Source organism: Crotalus tigris, unplaced genomic scaffold (assembly GCF_016545835.1).
Source record: "Crotalus tigris isolate CLP2741 ecotype Arizona unplaced genomic scaffold, ASM1654583v1 scf7180000020245.1906669, whole genome shotgun sequence".
NCBI classification, from domain to species: domain Eukaryota; kingdom Metazoa; phylum Chordata; class Lepidosauria; order Squamata; family Viperidae; genus Crotalus; species Crotalus tigris.
In genome coordinates, this window is record NW_024097926.1 from 1,368,411 (window position 1) to 1,387,170 (window position 18,760).

The 18,760-nt window shown below is 46.9% G+C and overlaps 1 protein-coding gene across 5 annotated transcripts in view; it reads right to left on the bottom strand.

The window, feature by feature from the left end:
* Positions 1-18,122, bottom strand: part of BBS1 (Bardet-Biedl syndrome 1) — a 45,324-nt gene extending 27,202 nt beyond the window's left edge. For 3 of the 5 annotated variants that reach the window (XM_039366123.1, XM_039366124.1, XM_039366126.1), the window contains exons 1-17: positions 17,831-18,120; positions 17,161-17,237; positions 16,926-16,960; positions 16,316-16,588; positions 15,413-15,459; positions 14,722-14,760; positions 13,265-13,337; positions 12,411-12,542; positions 11,400-11,506; positions 10,299-10,419; positions 8,795-8,953; positions 8,011-8,080; positions 7,092-7,250; positions 6,031-6,164; positions 4,638-4,772; positions 3,891-3,977; positions 1,904-2,168 (exon numbers count right to left, since the gene is read on the bottom strand). In XM_039366123.1, coding sequence (XP_039222057.1) covers positions 2,082-2,168; positions 3,891-3,977; positions 4,638-4,772; positions 6,031-6,164; positions 7,092-7,250; positions 8,011-8,080; positions 8,795-8,953; positions 10,299-10,419; positions 11,400-11,506; positions 12,411-12,542; positions 13,265-13,337; positions 14,722-14,760; positions 15,413-15,459; positions 16,316-16,588; positions 16,926-16,960; positions 17,161-17,237; positions 17,831-17,865 — 1,770 coding nt within the window. In that variant the 5' untranslated portion in view covers positions 17,866-18,120 and the 3' untranslated portion in view covers positions 1,904-2,081. Of the gene's footprint in view, positions 1-17; positions 975-1,903; positions 2,169-3,890; positions 3,978-4,637; positions 4,773-6,030; positions 6,165-7,091; positions 7,251-8,010; positions 8,081-8,794; positions 8,954-10,298; positions 10,420-11,399; positions 11,507-12,410; positions 12,543-13,264; positions 13,338-14,721; positions 14,761-15,412; positions 15,460-16,315; positions 16,589-16,925; positions 16,961-17,160; positions 17,238-17,830 lie in introns of those variants that run through there. The other 2 variants (XM_039366125.1, XM_039366127.1) reach the window with 2 other exon arrangements.
* Positions 18,123-18,760: the final 638 nt, after the last annotated feature.

The following is an 18,760-nucleotide window of genomic DNA, read 5'->3' on the forward strand; positions in this document are numbered from 1 at the left end:
GGAATTCTGGGAGTTGAAGTCCACCCAATTTAAAGGGTGCTGGCTGGGGGATTTTGGCAGTTGAAGTTCACCCATCTTAAGCGTGCTGGCTGGGGAATTCTGGGAGTTAAGTCTACCTATCTTCAGGCATGCTGGCTGAGTTGGAGGGCACCGATGGATTGCCCATTCCATCTAGAGCATCTGATCTTCTTGAACATCTTTGCAAGCTGACCGTCAGGATGCCACTTTTAAGGCAGCAAGCCTTAGACTGTCCTTGGGGTCCAGGTGCCCAAATGAGATCACCTTTAAAGGGGTGGAAATGGGTGGGGGGGGGAAGAGGAGGGAGGCTGAATAAATTACCCGGAGAGTGCAAGAAAAAACAACAACAACAGAGGACTTCTTGAGAAGGGAAACGAGATCTCTTCTCATAAACCAGGCTGTTACTGCTAGGAGGAATATGACTGTCAGCTTCGGATTCACACCGTGGTAGGAAAAAGGGTGTGAATAATAATAATAATAAAAAAAAGCCCACAAAGATGAAAAAAAAGCTGGCAAGCTTTTGAAGCACGTTGCTGTTCCCCTGGTTGCAAAAATGAAAAAGAAGAAGAGAAAAGCCAAGTCTGGAAAATAGGAAAGAAAAAAAAAACAGAGAGCCTTGCTTTCAGGAAACGAAAGGGAGGAAGGGCAACCCCCCCCCCCCGCAGATAGTCCTCAACTTACAGCCCTTCATTTTGCAACCATTTAAAAGGTCAACGGCAATGACAATAGTGACCTACCACCGGTCCTCACACATACGACCGCTGCAGCATCCCCCAAAGTCAGGTGATCCAAATCCAGGCACTTGGCAGCTGGTATGCATGTATGCCAATTGCAGTATCCCAGGGGTCACCTGATCCCGTTTTGTGACTTTCCCCAAGCCAAGTCAACGAGGGAAGCCCGATTCGCTTAACGACGGCTTGATTCGCTTAACAACCGCCATGCTTTGCTCAACAGCCCTGACAAAAAAAAAAAGGGTGTGGAATTGGGCCCCGAGTCACTTAACAGCTGCCTTGCTTAGTAACGGAAATTCTGGTCCTGATGGAGATCGTTAAGTAGAGGACGATCTGCAAAGCTAACTTCAAGAAGCACAAGGCGGGAGGTTTTTGCAAGACCTGAACCAGGAATGTCCAAATGTGTCAGTTTTGAAGACTGGTGGACTTCAACTCCCAGAATCCCCAGTCTGATACCTCCCTTCCCCCGGCCGTTTGATGGCAGGACGCCAACGAAGTGCCAAGACGAGGACGGTGGATCTGACCAAGTGTGCCTGGCTGGGGAATTCTGGGAGTTGAAGTCCACTCCTCTTAAAGTCTATATCAGGGGTCTTCAAACTTGGCCCTTTTAGGACTTGTGGACTTCAACTCCCAGAATTCCTCAGCCAGGCACACATGCCTGGCTGAGGAATTCTGGGAGTTGAAGTCCACAAGTCCTAAAAGGGCCAAGTTTGAAGACCCCTGTCCTAAACCAAGAGTTGTATGCTACTCAGTTCAGGAAAGTACCCGTGTTTCCTCGCAAATAAGACCGGGTCTTATATTAATTTTTGCTCCAAAAGACGCATTAGGGCTTGTTTTCCAGTTGGGTCTTATTTTGGGGGAAATACGGTACTAAATGCATCCATCTGATGGGCTGACGATCTTAACTGGGGCTTATTTTGGAGGTGGAGTTTATATTATGAGCATCCTGAAAAAAAATCAAGATTTCTGGTTGGGTCTTATTTTGGGGGAAGTACAGTACAGCCAAGGAATCTTTCCTTGCAGAACCTCCTGTTCAAGAGGGAATGCTCCTTCCCTTTGGCCTGGAGAATAAATATAATTTATTGGGCTGTTCTGGCCTCCTAGCCTCGCACTGCTGTTCGACAGCTTCCTTCCCCAAGTCTGCTAATTCTAACCTGCCTGGGTGGGACTTGCTCCTTAAGCAGCAAACGGGAATCTTCTTCCAGCCTTTGGGAAGAGGCTACTTCTTCCAGCACTGGGACTCCTCTCCCCCTGTTCCTGGCCGTTGTGTCGAGGCGGTCAAGAAAGGCTGTACTGAGATGGATGAGCGCGGGTCCTCCCCTCGGAAGCGGTTCACGCAGCTGTCAAGCCTTCGCTCACGGGCATGCTAATGTGGGCCGTGAGCAGCGGCTGGCTGCTGCCTTCCTGGAGCACAAACACCTGCGGGGGAAGCAAAGGATACAGCTGAAGGTCAAGGAGATTTAAAGAGGAGATGTGTGTGTGTGTGTTTGTGTGTGTGGAGCGCAGAATGGGAGACGGAGGCCTGCAGAGGAAATTTGGCGATCGAGGTAAACAAACCACAGCGAGTGGGGCTGTGAGCGACGGCACCCGACGCTCATGTGGATCATCCGGTTGTAAATAGGCCACGGCCCAGCCGTGGATCACAGGCCACAGGTTGGGGACCCCTGTTCTAGACCAACCCCTAGGTAGTTATTCAAGTAGTCCTCAACCTACAACGGTTCATTTAGTGACTGCTCAAAGGTACAACGGCACTGAAAAAAAGTGACTGAGGACCATTCTCCACAGTTACATCCTTTGTACCATTCCCTGTGATCATACGATCAAGGTTTAGATGCTTGGCGAGTGGCTCATCCTTATGACCTTTGCTGTGTCCCAGGGTCATGTGATCGCCTTTTGCAAATATTCCAATCAAACGGCTGTCTAGTCCAGGGGTGTCAAACTCAATTTCACTGAGGGCCGCATCAGCATTGTGGTTGCCCTCGGTGTGTGTGTGTGTGTGTGTCCAGGATGGGTGCAGCCTACTGGGTGGGCGTGGATGGAGTGGGTGTGGCCTACTGGGTGGGCATGGCCAGCTCTACATCGTTCGCATCAAGGGTGCCTGTGGGGGCCTGGGCAGGAGTGGGACAGATCTGAGGGTCTCTGGTAGAAGGGGGTGGGACCAGGGCAAGCGCCAAGGCACGGTCCATTTCTTCATTCCTCACAAAGGGTGACACCTCCCCAATATGCACCCAGGAGGCAGGGCAGACATGGCAGGGACTGGTTCCTTGCTGTTTCTAGATAGCCTTGTGGAGCTAAGACTGCATGCGTTTCAGCATAGGTGGCCACCACAAAATTGTACATTGGCTCTCGGCCGGCCTGGGCCAGGGCCAAGGCAGCGGGGGCCGTTCCCTCACTGTTTCCAGGATGGTTTCGCGGGCCACATGAAACCACTTCGCGGGCCGCATCCGGTCCCCGGGCCTTGGGTTTGACATGTCTGGTCTAGACTCTTCTTAAAAACCTCCAGTGATGGAGCACCCACAACTTCTGGAGGGAAGTTGTTCCACTGGTTATTTAATAGAATATCAGAGTTGGAAAGGACCTCAGGGGTCATTTAGTCCAACGCCCTGCTCAAGCAGGAGACCCTATACCAGGGGTAGGCAACCTTGGCTCTTTTGTGACTGGTGGACTTCAACTCCCAGAATTCCTGAGCCAGCCTGGCTCAGCTTGGAAACCTCTCCCTTTCCCCACAGCATGGCTGCCTCAGGAATTCTGGGAGTTGAAGTCCAGGAGTCATAAAACAGACAAGGTTGCCTACCCCTGCCCTATACCATTTCAAACAAATGGGTGTCCAATCTTTTCTTAAAGTCTCCAGTGATGGAGCACCCATAACTTCTGAAAGAAAGCAGTTCCACTGATTAAATAAATGTTCTCACTGTCAAGAAATTCCTCTTTAGTTCCAGGTTGCTTCTCTCCTTGATTAGTTTCCATCCCTTGCTTTTTGTCCTGCCTTCAAGTGCTTTGGAGAATAGCTTGACTCCCTCATCTTTGGGGCAGCCCTTCTGATATTGGAACACTGCTTTCAAGTCACCCCTAGTCCTTCTTTTCATTCAACCTTCTTTTCGCTGAACTAAGAGTTGGGAAAACCAACTCAAGGACACTGACCTTAATAACATCCGAGATCGCTTGTTCACTGAGACACTCGACAAAGGTGGCCAAAGGATAATTCAGTCCTGGGATCAACATGGGAGCCTGAAAAGAAAGTTGAAAAAAAGAGAAATAAATACAGATAATCCTCGGCTTACCAACCTTTGTTTAGTGACCATTCCAAGTTGCAGCGGCACTGTAAAAAGGGACTTACGACCGTTCTTCACAGTTACAATTGTTGCAGCGTCCCATGGTCACCTGATCAAAATTCAGACACTTGGCCATTGACTCCTATTTATGACAGCTGCAGGCTCCATTGTGGTCGTTAAGACGAGGACTACCTGTATAGTCAATATCCTGGATCTGGAGCATACAGGAAGACGGCCTAAAGTAGGCCTGGGTGATCTATAGTCCAGCATACCATGAAAATTATTAGTAAGTGGCGTGAATCCAATGATTGTACCGAGAAATACAGGCAGTCCTCAACTTACAACCATTTACTTAGTGACCATTCAACATTTCCATGGCACTGAAAAAAGTTACGGGTCCTTTTGCATTTAAGGCTGTTGCAGCGTCCCTGCAGTCATGTGATCAAAATTCAGGGGCTTGGCAACTGAGATGTATTTATGACGGTTGCATGATCCTGGGGAATCACGTCTCTCTCGCACACACACACACACCAGTTTGCAAACTTCTCAGACAGCTTCCAACAAGGATAATCTCAAGGGGGGAGGGGGAGAGAGCCAGGGAAGGGTGCAGTGTTACCTTGAAGAACGGGCGCTCCACGGAATAATGGTTTTCGTCGTAAATGAAGCAAATGAGAAGATTTGCTATCGCCCGAGTCTCAGACATGTTCTGGAGATTGAGACACAGTTTGAACGTGGGGCCCATGCCCTGCACCTGGAGAGGGAGGAAGAGGAGGAGGAGGAAGGAGCATTAAATGAAGACAAAGGACCTGGGGCAAGGAGAGAGACCCCAAAAAGGAGAGCTTATCTCCTTAAGCCAAAAAAACCTTTCAACTCCGGAAGTGCCAGAGAGGGCGAAAATATTCTTGATTATTCTAAATTGATTTCTCTTTGGGAAATCGTGTTTGCAGAGGCGACCTTTAGCAATCAAAACATCTTCTAAACCCCATGTTTCTTAAGTGTGGCAACTTGAAGCTATGCGGACTTCAACTCCCAGAGTTCCCCAGCCAGTTTGGTTTAAGATGGGTGGATTTCAACTCCCAGAATTTGCTGATAAGCACTCTTTAAGATGGGTGAATCTCAACTCTCAGAATTGCCTAGCCAGAGTGCTGGGATCTGAAGTCCATCCATCTCAAAACAGGCTGGCTGGGGTTTCTGGGAGTTGAATTCCATCCAGCTTAATTAATTAATTAATTAAAATGAGCCTTAAGCAGCCGGTGCACGAAATCTCTGCGGGAGAGAGAGCGGAATGGCTGACTGAGGAATTCTGGGGGTTGAAGTCCACATATCTTAAAGTGGCTTAGGTCGAGAATCGTTATGCTAGAACACATTTTGTTTCTTTATTTTTTTTTTAAAGTATGTTTTATTAATTCTTTAACATAATCGCCTTAATATTCGGTAGACAGTGCGTTGTCTGAGTTTACATTTATCGAACATTCCCTAACAATTAAATTCTATAATCTATCATCCACATAACAACTTTGCTTGATCTCCTCTTTTCCCCCGTAGTGTTCTCTTTTATCAACCTTAAGCAAATACAATTCTTATTGTTTTAATAAATGATGATTAAATATAAAAACTTTCTAATATTTCTACAAATAATAATCACATCAATATAATATTCCTTCTCTATCTAGTCATTCTGGTGGTCTCGTCATAGATCCAGTTGACAGTCCTTGTTTACATTTGTTTTTTTCTCACAGTGTTATAAACATTTTTACTGGTTAGGATTTTCTCAGAGTTTCATTACGTTTAAATATTTAAATCTGTTTTTTTCTCATGTAAACCAACCCAATACTTTTACCTGTGCTACAACACATTTTAAGCAGCGAGGACTTCAACTCCCAGAATTCCCCATCCCCACAAATGGAAGCCAATGCACACAACCTTGATAATATTGATCATTAGGAGGATGCAATTGAGGCCCAGGGCATTCCTAAACTCATCCACAACCTCTTAAATGGTTTCCTCACCACGGCGTTCAGCTTGAGTGGCTCCTGCAGGGATTCCGAGACGGGGGTCAGGCTGCACTCCAGCGCCCGGACGTAAGCGCGGGCCGCCGTGAGACGGATACGGCTGAGGTCTGTCTGAAAGACGTGGTGCATGGCTAGGAAAGGAAAGGAGAGAGGAGGATGAACGAAAAGCAGGCGAAGGAGTCCTTCTATTGGACCCCCTCTTACGATACAGGGAGTGTCCGACTTACGACGGCAACTGAGCCCGGAGTTTCTGTGGCTAAGCCAGACATTTGTTAAACGAGTTTTGCCCCGTTAAACGACCTTTCTTGCCACCGTTGTTAAGTCAATCACTGCAGTTGTGAAGTTAGTAACATATTGTTAACGGAGTCTGGCTTCCTTATTGATTTTTGCTTGTCGGAAGGTCGCAAAAGGGGCCCCGTCATAAATAGGAGTCAGCTGCCAACCGGCTGAATTTCGATCACATGACCTTGGGGATGCCGGCTTTTGTGCCTAAGGTGAGACTGGAACTCACTGGCTCCTGGTGACTGACATAAAGTCACCCAGCTGGCTTTTGTGCCTAAGGTGGCACTGGAACTCACCATCTCCTGGGGATTGGCCCAAAATCACCCAACCGGTTTTTATGCCTAAGGTAAGACTAGAACTTACCGTCTCCTGGTGACTGACTCAAAGTCACTCTGCTGGCTACTGTGCCTAAGGCGGAACTAGAACTCACCATCTCCTGGCGATTGGCCCATAGTAAAGCCCCAGCCAGTTCTCATGCATAAGGCAGGACTAGAACTCAGCATCTCCTGGTGATTGGCCCAGTTACTCAGCAGGCTATTCTGCCTAAGGTGGAACTAGAACTCACAATCTCCTGGTGGTTGGCCCACTAGAACTCACGGTCTCCTACTGACTGGCCCAAAGTCACCCAGCTGGCTTTTGTGCCTAAAGTGGGACTAGAACTCCCAGTTTCTAGCCTAGCACCTTCCCCTCTACCCCAAGCTGGCTCTCCTATCAATATCCAGACAGGGTTTGAAGGTAGACAATAGGCCTGAGAGACGGACCACTGTTCTGCTTACCTACTCCACATTCTCGTTCCCGCAGGGTCTGGTCCACGTAGAGTTTTGTTTTTTTGGGGATGTTGAGTTTGGCATTCTGGGCAACGGGGACACCGGCTGCTGCATCCCTCTTATGGAAAGTGCTGGTACGTTTCAAGATCTTGATGATCAGACAGCCACCTAGAGACAACATAAAAGTTTGAAGAGGGACGGATAGAGGCAGCACGGAGACTGCGGAAAGGCTAGCTGTCCTGCTCACATTAAGATTGAAAAGGCTTAACCAGGCCAAGGAACAAACTATATCAGTGGTTCTCAACCTTTTTAATGCCGCGACCCCCCCAACCGGTCGTAAGTCGAGGACTGCTCAACCAGTCGTAAGTCGAGGACTACTCAACTGTGCAGCACCGTTTGTAGACTGGGACAGCCTGGACAATTCCTATTGGCTTTTGAAAGCCGATAGAATTAGACTCTCTTCAAGAGAGTCTGTTCTACTGGCTTTCAAAAGCCAATAGAATAAAAGGGAGTAGCACAGCTAAGGAAAAGGGGGGGAAAATGGCGGACTGCGTTGTTTGGCGACCCCCGTGAAATGGTCGTTCGACCCCAAATGGGGTCCCGACCCACAGGTGGAGAACCACTGCACTAGATAGAGGCTGCATTTGGCCAAGATACTAAACTTAATTATTTTCAGTCTGGTTAGGTTTATGGGTGGCTTAGCATCAGAAGCCTCAGATCTTTGATTAGATTTAGCAATATCCAGCCAGAAAAGGGGTCAATTCAAGGTAGTGAATTGCACAAGTTGCCAGAACATAGCTGTAGTCCTCGACTTACGACCACAACTGAGCAAAGTCAATGGAGAAGGTTGGATTCACTGAACATCTGCATGATTCCCTTGACAACTGCTGTGATGGGATCCTGAGCCTCGCTTTGTTTACGTTCTCACCTTTGGTCGTCATGATGAGGGTGTTGTCCTCTCGCCCGTAGTGGCCGAAAACGATGCTGGTGACGACATCCTAGCGAGAATCAGAAAAAGACCAGGGAAATTGGTCAGCGGCGAGGGAGCGAAATCGGAAACATTTGAGAGGGGGGATGAGCTGTCTTTTGCTGGATATGTCCAAGCACAATCTGGACGTCACAGGTGTGAGGCTCTCTAGCTCGTCCTCGATTTACATCCATCATGCAGCTTGCCCTTACAGACATCAGTTGTGATGGTCATGAAAAGGATCGCTACAGCTCTAACCCAATTTTGCAACCTTTGGGGTTTTTTTGATGGTGGCCATGGGAGTGGAACACTGTCCTTTCAGCAGTTCCAGGAAGGCTCCACACCCATTTGCACCACTCAGGTGACCCTGAGGACACAGATAAACCTCCAAGTGGCCTCAACGACTCTCTAAAAGGAGGCAAATGACCAGCTGTCTGCAAGGAGTATAAATCCTTCCATTCCTCACCATCCAGTCAGAGCTGAAGAAGCTTCTTGGAGAAGCAAAACGTCTTCAAAGAAAAACAAACAACTGGTCATTTGCATTCTTTTAGAGAGCCGTTGAGGCCACTTGAAGGTTTATCTGTGTCCTCAGGATCACCTGAGTGGTGCAAATGGATGGGGAGCCTTCTTGGAATTCCTCCCAGAATTCCTCAGCCAGGCACACATCCACAAGTCACAAAAGGGCCAAGTTTGAAGACCCTTGCATTAGCTCGACAGGATTTCAGCAAATATTCCCAAAGCTTACCGGCACTTGGATGACATTCACCAGGTTCTTGTCCTGATAGACGTGAACTTCCCTGTTGGATAGCGCCACCAGCACAGCCTGGAAACTTTGAAATTTCTCATCCATGAGTCCCAAAGTGATGGGGGTAGCTGGCAACGTCACTGCCCAGAGCTTCTTTCCCTGGTACAAGAAAATGGTGTGTGTGTGTCAGAAAGGCATAAAGTCTCGTGCTTGAGCAGGGGGTTGGACTAGATGACCTCGGAGCTCCCTTCTAATTCTGCTACCATGTGTATTCCCTTCCTGGAGGAGTTCAGGCAGAGCAACACTGCCCCCTGCAGGCTTGTGAAAGAATTTGGGGAGGAATACAGGCAGTCTTTGATTGATGACCGCAATGGTAGACATTGTATAAGACATTGCGGTTGTAAAGCGAGGCATCACCACGACTGGACTCCATTTTACAACAGGAGTCGTAAAGCGAGTCCTTACACTCATTAAGTCGATCCATTCTTCTGAATGGGGGGTTGGCTTGTTTGTTTTTCTAGAAAATTGGCAGGAAACTGGTGCAAACAAACAAGAAAGTTGTTACAATTGGGGCTGTGTGTGTGAGACCACAGGATGCTGCAACCAGTTGAAAAAGCAAGCCGGATAGATACAGATTATTTATGAAGATTGAATGTAATTCAGATGCGTATAAGCTAAAAAGTTATTGATAAATGTAATAATGATGTTTTTATTGATTTGATATAATTAGAAATGTACCAGCTTGAATATGAGATAATAAATGTTAAGGGAAACAGAGAAGAAATATTTGATGATGTAACCTGAGATTTGCAGTAAAGATTTTGTTATTGAGCTACTGATTAACCCAGTCGCCACGTTGCTTTTTAAATACTCAAATGTAAAATTGGAAATCTAATAAAATATATATTAAAAAAAAGCAACCTGGATACCAAGGGCCCCAGAGGCCATTACATGAACCCAGGGGTTTTGTGTGGCAACCGTAACTTTGAGGCTGGGTCCTAAGCAGTTTTTTAAAAAGTCCATCGTAACTTCAAATGCTCATTAGCGGCCAGTCGTAAGTTGAGGACTATCTGGACTTTACTTCTTCGGGATCTAGCCGCTGTATAGTTGCAACCAGAGGTGTAGAGGTTTATGAACTGTGAGCCTGTTTTGCAAAGGGGGGGGGGGAACTATTATTGTGGCAATATATCTATCAGTATTCAACTTGGGAGGGCGACAACCTACGTAGATCTTTTGGTCTTGTTTTTAAGGCACAATTTTTTTTAAAATGTCTTGTTTTGTCTTTGTGACCATTTTTTAAAATTTAAAGTTCATTTCAATTTTGGGGAATAAAAACAAACGTAGAATTAAAAGGGAATCTAGCTGCTTTAGACTCCAGCTAAGTTCGGATGGCAGATTTGGTTTGGTTTTCACATGATTTAAAAGAGCTGCTAAGCTGTGTGTGAACACACACCCACACAGCAATAACTTGCCTGAGGGCACAACTCGCTACCCCTCCCCTAACCTTCTGGCTGTAGCCTCGCAGCGTCTCATCTGAACAAGCCACCATGATGTTCTTTTGGACACGAACCAAACCCACCGCCTGGGAGCTCAGCTCGATGCAGTATTTGGGCCGTTTGGAGTCCCTGTGAGAAAAAAATAAAAAGAGGAAAAATCTCAGCACGACACGAACGGGACAGAGGACTCGGTTCCAACTGGGCAGAAAATGCAAAAAAATCTATCCAAATACTTCTCATCAATTGACAAGGAGGCTACAAGCCAAACCTGGGCAGTTTTAAGCGGCGTGGAGTTCAGCTCTCCGAATTCCCGAGCCAGCAGGCTTTAAATCAGGGGTCTTCCAACTTGGCCCTTTTATGGACTTCAACTCCCAGAATTCCTCAGCCAGCGTGCTTCAAGATGGGAGGACTTTGACTCCCAGAATTCCCTAAATCAGCATATTTTAAGGCGGAGGTCCCCCAACCTTTGAGCACCAGGGACCGGCTCCGTGGGAAAGTTTTTCCACAGACCGGGGGGTACTTGGATTTGTGTGCTGCCTGCATCCCGCGGATGGGGTTTTGCTTGTTTGTGTGGACCGGTTGCTGGCATGCCTGGTACTAGTCCATGGACCAAGGCTTGGGGACCCATTTTAAAGTGTGTGGACAATTCCCAGAATCCCCTGGCTAGTAAGGTTTAAAATATCTGGACTTCCCCGGCCAGTATGTTTTAAGTTGGATGGACCTCAACTCCCAGAATTCCCCAGCCAGCATGCTTTAAGGTGAGGACTTCAACTTCCAGATTTCCCCAGCCAGCACGCTTTAAGACTGGTGGACTTCAGCTCCCAGAATTCCATGGCTGGCTAGGGAGTTCTGGGGGTTGAAGTCCACCCATCATCAAGCTGCCAAGGTCGCAAAACCATGCTTTATTGTGTCCTTTCCCTTCCCATTATTTTCCCAGTCTGAAACAATCTCTCACAATACAGCTTACACAATTATAACTTTTCTAAACTATGATGTTTATTATTATGGGATGTTCTGGGAAGAGGCTGCTGTCTGTGGCTTGAATGTGCTTCGCCTACTGTCTGCTCTAGAGCAGCCCCGTTGCCGGGGGGGGGGGGGAAATCACACACCTGCGAAGGATGTAAATGCTACCGTTCCGACATGCCACGGTGAGATGGTACTCCACGTCGAACTGGCCGGTGACATCCAGAAAGGCGGGCACGCTTGGTATGGCCACCTAAGAGGGGAAAAACGGAGTCCTGAGCCTTTGGTTGGACTTCTGCACGCGAGACCTGGGCGGGAGGACTGGACACGACGGCTGAGTTCTCACTCTGCACCAAAGCAGGACCTTTTAGACCAGGTTAGTTGCCTTCATCACAGCCTGTGAAGCTGGATTGGTGTTGTATTCAGGATGGTTGTTTTTCTGACCCGGCCTGTTTGGTTAATACAATATCGGATTCGAGAGATGGTAGGGACCCCGAAAGTGGGTTAATTGTGTAACCAGGTTAGGTAGGTTGGGTGGAGGAGATGAGGGGAAAGTAGGTGGGTTTGGGAAGGAAGGTTTTGGCTGCCTCCTAAAACAGGGGAGCCTATCCCTGGCATCTTTAAGACTGGTGGGACTTAAATTCTCAGAATTCACCAACCAGCCAGACATTTTAAAGCATGTTGGCTGGGGAATTCTGGGAGTTGAGTCCACCCATCTTAAAGCATGCTGGCTGGGGAATATTGGGAGTTGAAGTCCACCCATCTCAAAGCATGCTGGCTGGGGAATTCTGGGAGTTGAAATTCAGACATTTTAAAGCATGCTGGCTGGGGAATTCTGGGAGTTGAAGTCCACACACCTTAAAGCATGCTGACTAACGAATTCTGGGAGTTGAAATTCAGACATCTTAAAAGCATGCCGGCTGGGGAATTCTGGGAGTTGAACTCCACCCGCTTTAAAAGTGGCCAGGGTTGGACGCAGCCCTGCCGTAACACCTGACACGATCCACAATCTTAAAAGCCAGAATCTTCCGAATATGGATGGCCGCCTTCTCTGTGCCTTGGGATATTATTGTTGTCAATACCTTTGAGAAGCAAGGAGAGGACGCTACATTGCAAAGGGGGTACACAGTGCACACAAGTCAGGTTTGGAGCCTCACCTTTGACAGGATGGTGAAGGCTTCAGGGTCCAGAATGAGGATTTCCATGTTCTCCGTCCCGACTACCAAGCAGCTGATGGCGTCCTCGTCCACCCTGCTCTTCTTCAGAGTCGACATGCAAGTGATCACCGTCTGAAAGATACAAAATACAAAACATGAATAGTAGGACTTTGGGGAATCACTGCAGTTGGCTAAGTTACTAACATGGTTGTAAAGTCCGCGGGGAAGCCAGATTCGCTGTGACTGACGTAACAACGGCAGTGATTGACTTAACTGTGGCAAGAAAGGTCATAAAATGGGGCAAAAGTCCCTTCACAAATGTCCTGCTGGGCAACAGAAATCTTGGGGCTCAGTTGTGGGTGTTAGGTTGAGGATTGTTTGTGTCATCCCTGAACAGTTTCGCAGTGACAGCAATCCTGCGAGGTAGGCTGGGCTCTCTGATTGGTCTAAAGCAGGGGTAGGCAACCTTCGCTCTTTTATGACTCGTGGACTTCAACTCCCAGAATTCCTGAGCCAGCTATGCTGAGGGGAAAGGGAGAGGTTTCCATGCTGAGCCAGGCTGGCTCAGGAATTCTGGGAGTTGAAGTCCATGAGTCATGAGGGGGCCAAAGTTTCCCTCATGCTGGCTCAGGAATTCTGGGAATCGAAGTCCACGAGTCATAAAAGAGCCCAGGTTGCCTAACCCAGGCCTAAAGTCACCTCACAAGCTTCCATGGCTGAGTGGCTGAGACTAGCTGCTTCTTAGGCCAGGATCTTCAATTCACAACTTTTCTGGGGAGGGGGAAACTTTTAAAGAATAATGGGGAGGGGGTCTCTGTCTCACCAACTGTGTTATTAGATTCATGAGTACAGACCTGACGTTTGATGGGCTGGAACTTGTGCTGGTTCACAAAAGACTCCATCTCGGGGGGCTCAAGGGTCAGGAATCTACAAAGCAGAGGGAAGGCGGTTAAAGCAATACAGGGGATCCTTGACTTTAACAGTTAGGATCATTTTTCACATTTATTTTTTTTATATATATGTATTTTATTAATTTTTATAGAATTAGGTTTGGGGTAAAGGTTAGGATTAGGGTTTTTTTTAAAATAACATTCTTAATATTTAGCAAACAACATGTCTAGGTTCGTGTATTTAAAAAAAATAAGTCATAATTTCTATATTATCATAATTAATGTTATTTAATCGCTCAATATTCTTCTGACTACATTCAATGTTACATAATACGTATCACATTCCTTTCTAACTCGTTTTTCTAGCCATTGATAAAAACTGCCCCATGTTCTAAAGCAGTGGTTCTCAACCTTTTTAATGCCGCTACCCCAACCGGTCGTAAGTCGAGGACTACTCAACTGGTGCAGCATTTGCAGAATGGGACTTTTGGCGGGCTCAACAGGGCAGAGACAGCCTGGACAATTCCTACTGGCTTTTGAAAGCCAATAGAATTAGACTCTATTCAAGAGAGTCTCTTCTATTGGCTTTCAAAAGCCAATAGAATAAAAGGGAGTGGCACAGCTAAGGAAAAGGGGGGAAAAAATGGTGGACTGCGTTGCTTGGCGACCCCCGTGAAATGGTCATTCGACCCCAAATGGGGTCCTGACCCACAGGTTGAGAACCACTGTTCTAAAGTATACTGAGTTTTTCACACTTATGACGGTTGCAGTATCCCCTCGCGATCACAATTCAGAGGCTTGCCCACTGGCTCATATGTATGACCGTTGCTGTGTCCCAGGGTCATGTGATTACTCTTTGCGACCAAAGTCAATGGGGAAGCTGGATTCTCTTAAAAAGCCATGTTATTAATTTATAAACCTCTACACATCTACAGATAGCCCGTGACTTACATTTAGTGACTGTTCAAAGTTACAACGGCATTGGAAAAAAGTGACTTACGACCGTTTTTCACACTTACGACTTGCAGCACCCCCCCCCATGGTCATGTGATCAAAATTTGGACCCTTGGCAACTGATTCATATATACGACGGTTTGCAGGGGTCACGTGATCCCCTTTTGCGACCCTCTGAGAAGCAAAGTCAACGGGGGAGGCAGATTCACTGAACCACCTGTGGTTAACTTAATAACTGCAGCGATTCACTTAACGACCGTGGCAAGGACGGTCGTAAAATGGGGCAAAATCCATTTAACGGCTGTCTTGCTTGGCAACAGAAATTTGGGGCTGGCTTGTGGTTGAAAGTCAAGGACTACCTATACAGATTCCCAGGTCAAGAACTACCACCCCCAAAAACCCCAGAACATTTCCCACAACCAGTGTGATCTCCCACGCAAGCCCACATCTGCACATGAGACCCTCACCTCAAAGACTGCACCGATAGTGGCATTTCTGCGTTTTCTCTGGCGGAGAAGAAAAGACAAAAATCATTTAGAACAAAGAACCAAAATTCAAACTGAGAATCTGGACAAGCCACCCTGATTTTTTTTCCCAATCGTCTAAGGAGAATTCTGAGTTTTGGGTCACATGGGACTGTGTGAAAGAGAACCACCATTGCAAATTAACGTAATGCAAAGAAACCCATCTAGGAGCCCCAAGCCCAAATTGAGAGATGCCATCCTTTCTTTCTGCTTTCCAGTCAAACAGAACCAGTCCAAGCGCCTTGAGACCTGTCAGTCTGTCCAATATCCTGATATTTGTGGAATTAATACACTCATGGTTTGTATTTCCATACTGTCTGCTCCCAGACCTGGAGTCAAAGAAAACATCTAACCAAGATTTGCCTTCCTACCTACAATATCAGGACAAAACAAATTCATTCCAATTGGAGCATATTTCTAATAATTGAACATACGTAAACCATTAAGAAGTAAAACCTTCCTTCTTTTTGAAAGAGGTACCTTTTGACAGTTGTTAAAAATAAAACCAGTCAATTCCTTAAAACTTTTCTTAAACGATCCACTGCCCGTCTCGTGTCTATTTTTCCACATCCCACCACTCACAAACCCCTGAAAAATGGATCAGAAAAACAACAATTTGCCCTCAGTCTCTCACCGGATGGCTTCCAGCATCTCTTTCATTGACAGAAGATCGACCTTGTCCTGTGCACAGAGAGAAAGAGAAAAGGGAATCAGGCACACAATGCAACACCAATGATTATGGTTACAAGAAGGGAGCCTAAGTCTTTTTTAGATAAAGAAATAATCTGAAGTGAATTGAATTGGATACTTTATTTGGCCGAGTGTGATTAGACACAGAAGGAATTTGCCTCCAGCACGAAAACGCTCAGTGTACATGCAAAGCAACAGAAAGGAGAAGAATGATACCAATCAAAGGGAGAAGATAATAAAAAGGACAAATATTAATATTTATAATAGTAGATGGGTTAATAGACAGAGACATTAGACAGAACTGTGAAAGTTAGGTGTTCAGTAGTATGATGCCAAGAGGGGAAAACAATGTCTAGTTGTTTTGGCATATAATGCCCTATAGAGGGGTAGGCAACCTTGGCTCTTTTATGACTCGTGGACTAGAACTCACCATCTCCCCGTGATTGGCTCAGAGTCACCCAGCTGGCTTTTAAGTCTAAGGAGGGACTAGAACTCACCATCTCCTGGTGATTGGCTCAATGTCACCCAGCTGGCTTTCAGGCCTAAGGCAGGACTAGAACTCACCATCTCCTGGTGACTGCCTCAGAGTCACCCAGCTGGCTTTTAAGTCTAAGGAGGGACTAGAACTCACCATCACCTTGTTTTCAGCCTGGTGCCTTAAACCACTAGACCAAACTAGCTCATTCATGGATCAAGAGGTGCCAACCGATAAGTGATCAACAGACCACTTTAAGAAGGAGGAAAAAGACACCCACCCACCCACCCAAAAGGAGCGTAAGATTCAAAATCCGGCATTTTGTGCCACTCAAATGCGCTTGTTTGAAACCTGGGTTTCCTCTCTCCTCACCTCCTTTGCCTGGTCCCAGACCACTTTCTCCATTGCATTGGGCTCCATCGGCGGCAGAGTAAACTTGAAGTAGGGACGCAGATTCTTGTAGACGTAGATATACGGCCCAGAAGCCACTGCCAGGGCTGGCATGCAGGGCTCATGTTGCTCCATCAGAAAGGAAACCACGCTCGTGGGTAAGTCTGGCAGGGTGTTTTCACTCAAGAGGGTGGTGCCCTGGTAGACCTTCAGCTTCATCTCATGACCCGTGGAGCCAAAATTGCCCACCACTAGCTGCAGGAGGAAAGGAGAGAGCACAGAGATAAAATGACTTTTTAAAATCGTCAATAAGTGGATACAGATAGTCCTCAGCTTATGGCTGGTTGCTTAATGGTCATTCAAAGTTACAACAGAGCCAATAAACTGTACAGGAAGTTACAACGGCCTGAAAAAGTGACTTAGCAACAGATATTTTGGGTGGCTCAATTGAGGTCTTAAGTCGAGGTAGTCTCAGACTTCCAACTCTTTTGTTTAGTGACCACTAAACACTAAAAAGGGCTGAGGGATTTATATCCTGGATGGAAATGGGGAAAGCTGGCTAGGGTTAAAGTAGAGCTTTTATTTCCTTTACCTTCTGGTCTCCGTCCCCATGCAGGTCAGCCAGAGCTGGAAGAAAATTCACAGTCAATGAGAGGGCCATTGTATCCATCCATCCATCTATCTATCTATGAGATACTATATCATTCCGGACTGTCCAGTCTCTTCTTGAAAACCTCCAATGTTGGTGCAGCCACAATTTCTAGAGTCTACTCCACCCCACCCCAAAAGAGAGAAAGGAGGGGGGGAGGAAAGGAGGTCAGACTTACTCACACACGAAGAAAAGGTGTGCAAATTGGCGACTGGATCGTAGTGGGCATCCAGCCATTTGGAACTAGTGCGAACCCTGTTGGCAAACACAGGAAAAAAGATGTCAACAAAAAAAAACATCTATTTTAACATGGCAAGCAGTGTTTCTCAACCTTGGCAGTCAGAAGATGGGTGGATTTCAATTCCCAGAATTCCCCAGCCAACATGCTTTAAGATAGGAAGACTTCAATTGATGGCTGGGGAATTCTGGGAGAGGAAGTCCATCCATCTTGAAGCATGCTGGCTGGGAATTCTGGGAACTGAAGTCCACCCCTTTTAAAGCATGCTGGATGGGGAATTCTGGGAGCTGGAGTCCACCCATCTTAAAGCATGCTGGGTGGGGAATTCTGGGAGCTGGAGTCCTCCCATCTTAAAGCATGCTGGCTGGGGCATTCTGGGAATTGAGGTCCACCCATCTTCAAGTTGCCAAGGTCGAGTAACTCTGCGGTGCTTTCAATCCAGAGCTAAAGGCTCAAGGATTCTTCTTTCCACGCAGCCCCCCTTCCATACAGCCCCCCCTAAAAGCGGACCCGGGAGGGGGAATATGAGAGAAATCCCCCTTTCCCCCCCCCCAACATTTTTCCTCCTCCTCGTTATTATTTCCCATTATTTCCCGGGTGTTGTTTTTACCCGTCGCCGGAGCCTCCACAAGACGCCGCCGCCATTTTCTTGAATGCGCTCCACAGTAGGCCGTAAAGCCCGTTGCCATGGAAACTCCACGGCGGGCAATGGGTGCACCGCGAAAAGGAATCCCGCCTGCGACACCCGTTGTCATGGATACCTCAGGGCGGGAAGTAGGTTCACCGCGAAAAGAAGTCCCCCATCTGCGGGTTTATAAACTTCCGACCGTTAGAGTGACTCGCGCAGGGAAGCGCCGGGCAGCATCCGAGACCGACTTGAAGTTTTCCTTTCGTCTTGGCTGGCAGCCATTGAAATAAAGGATGTTAGGAGGGATAATTTCTCTGTCATTTTGGGTATCCCAAAATTTATTTTTTTTTTGGGGGGGGGGGGATAATCATTTCTATATGGGGTTAGCCCTGGTATTCACAGCTAGCAAGGGGTTAGCCCCTTAAAAAAAACAAGAACAAAATGTACAGTAATTCAGCTGAATTCAGGAGAATTGCACATTCTCCAGGGATTCACAAAACTAGGCCCACAAAAAACCAATTTACAAACCCAACATAACATGTCATCTTTGCAGCATTTGCTAGATCTCCTTTGGGGAACCCAATTCCACATCTCTACGACGAATTTCTCAATGTTGGAATAAGAAAGAAAAAGGGAACTTCTGTCCATGTGCAGAGTGCCTTCTCCTTATTTCTAGCATAGCCCAGACTTCTCCAGCCGAGCTCCTTTGAGCCATGGGAACAACTCAACTCCCATTTCTTTCTTACTCCTGGTAACAAATACAGGTAGTCCTCGATTTACAACCACAATCAAGCCCAACATTTCTGTTGTTAAGTGAGACATTTGTTAAATGAGCTTTGCTCATTTTACGACCTTTCTTGACATAGTCGTTAAGTGAATCACTCCCGCTCTCAGTTTAGTAACGTAGTTGTT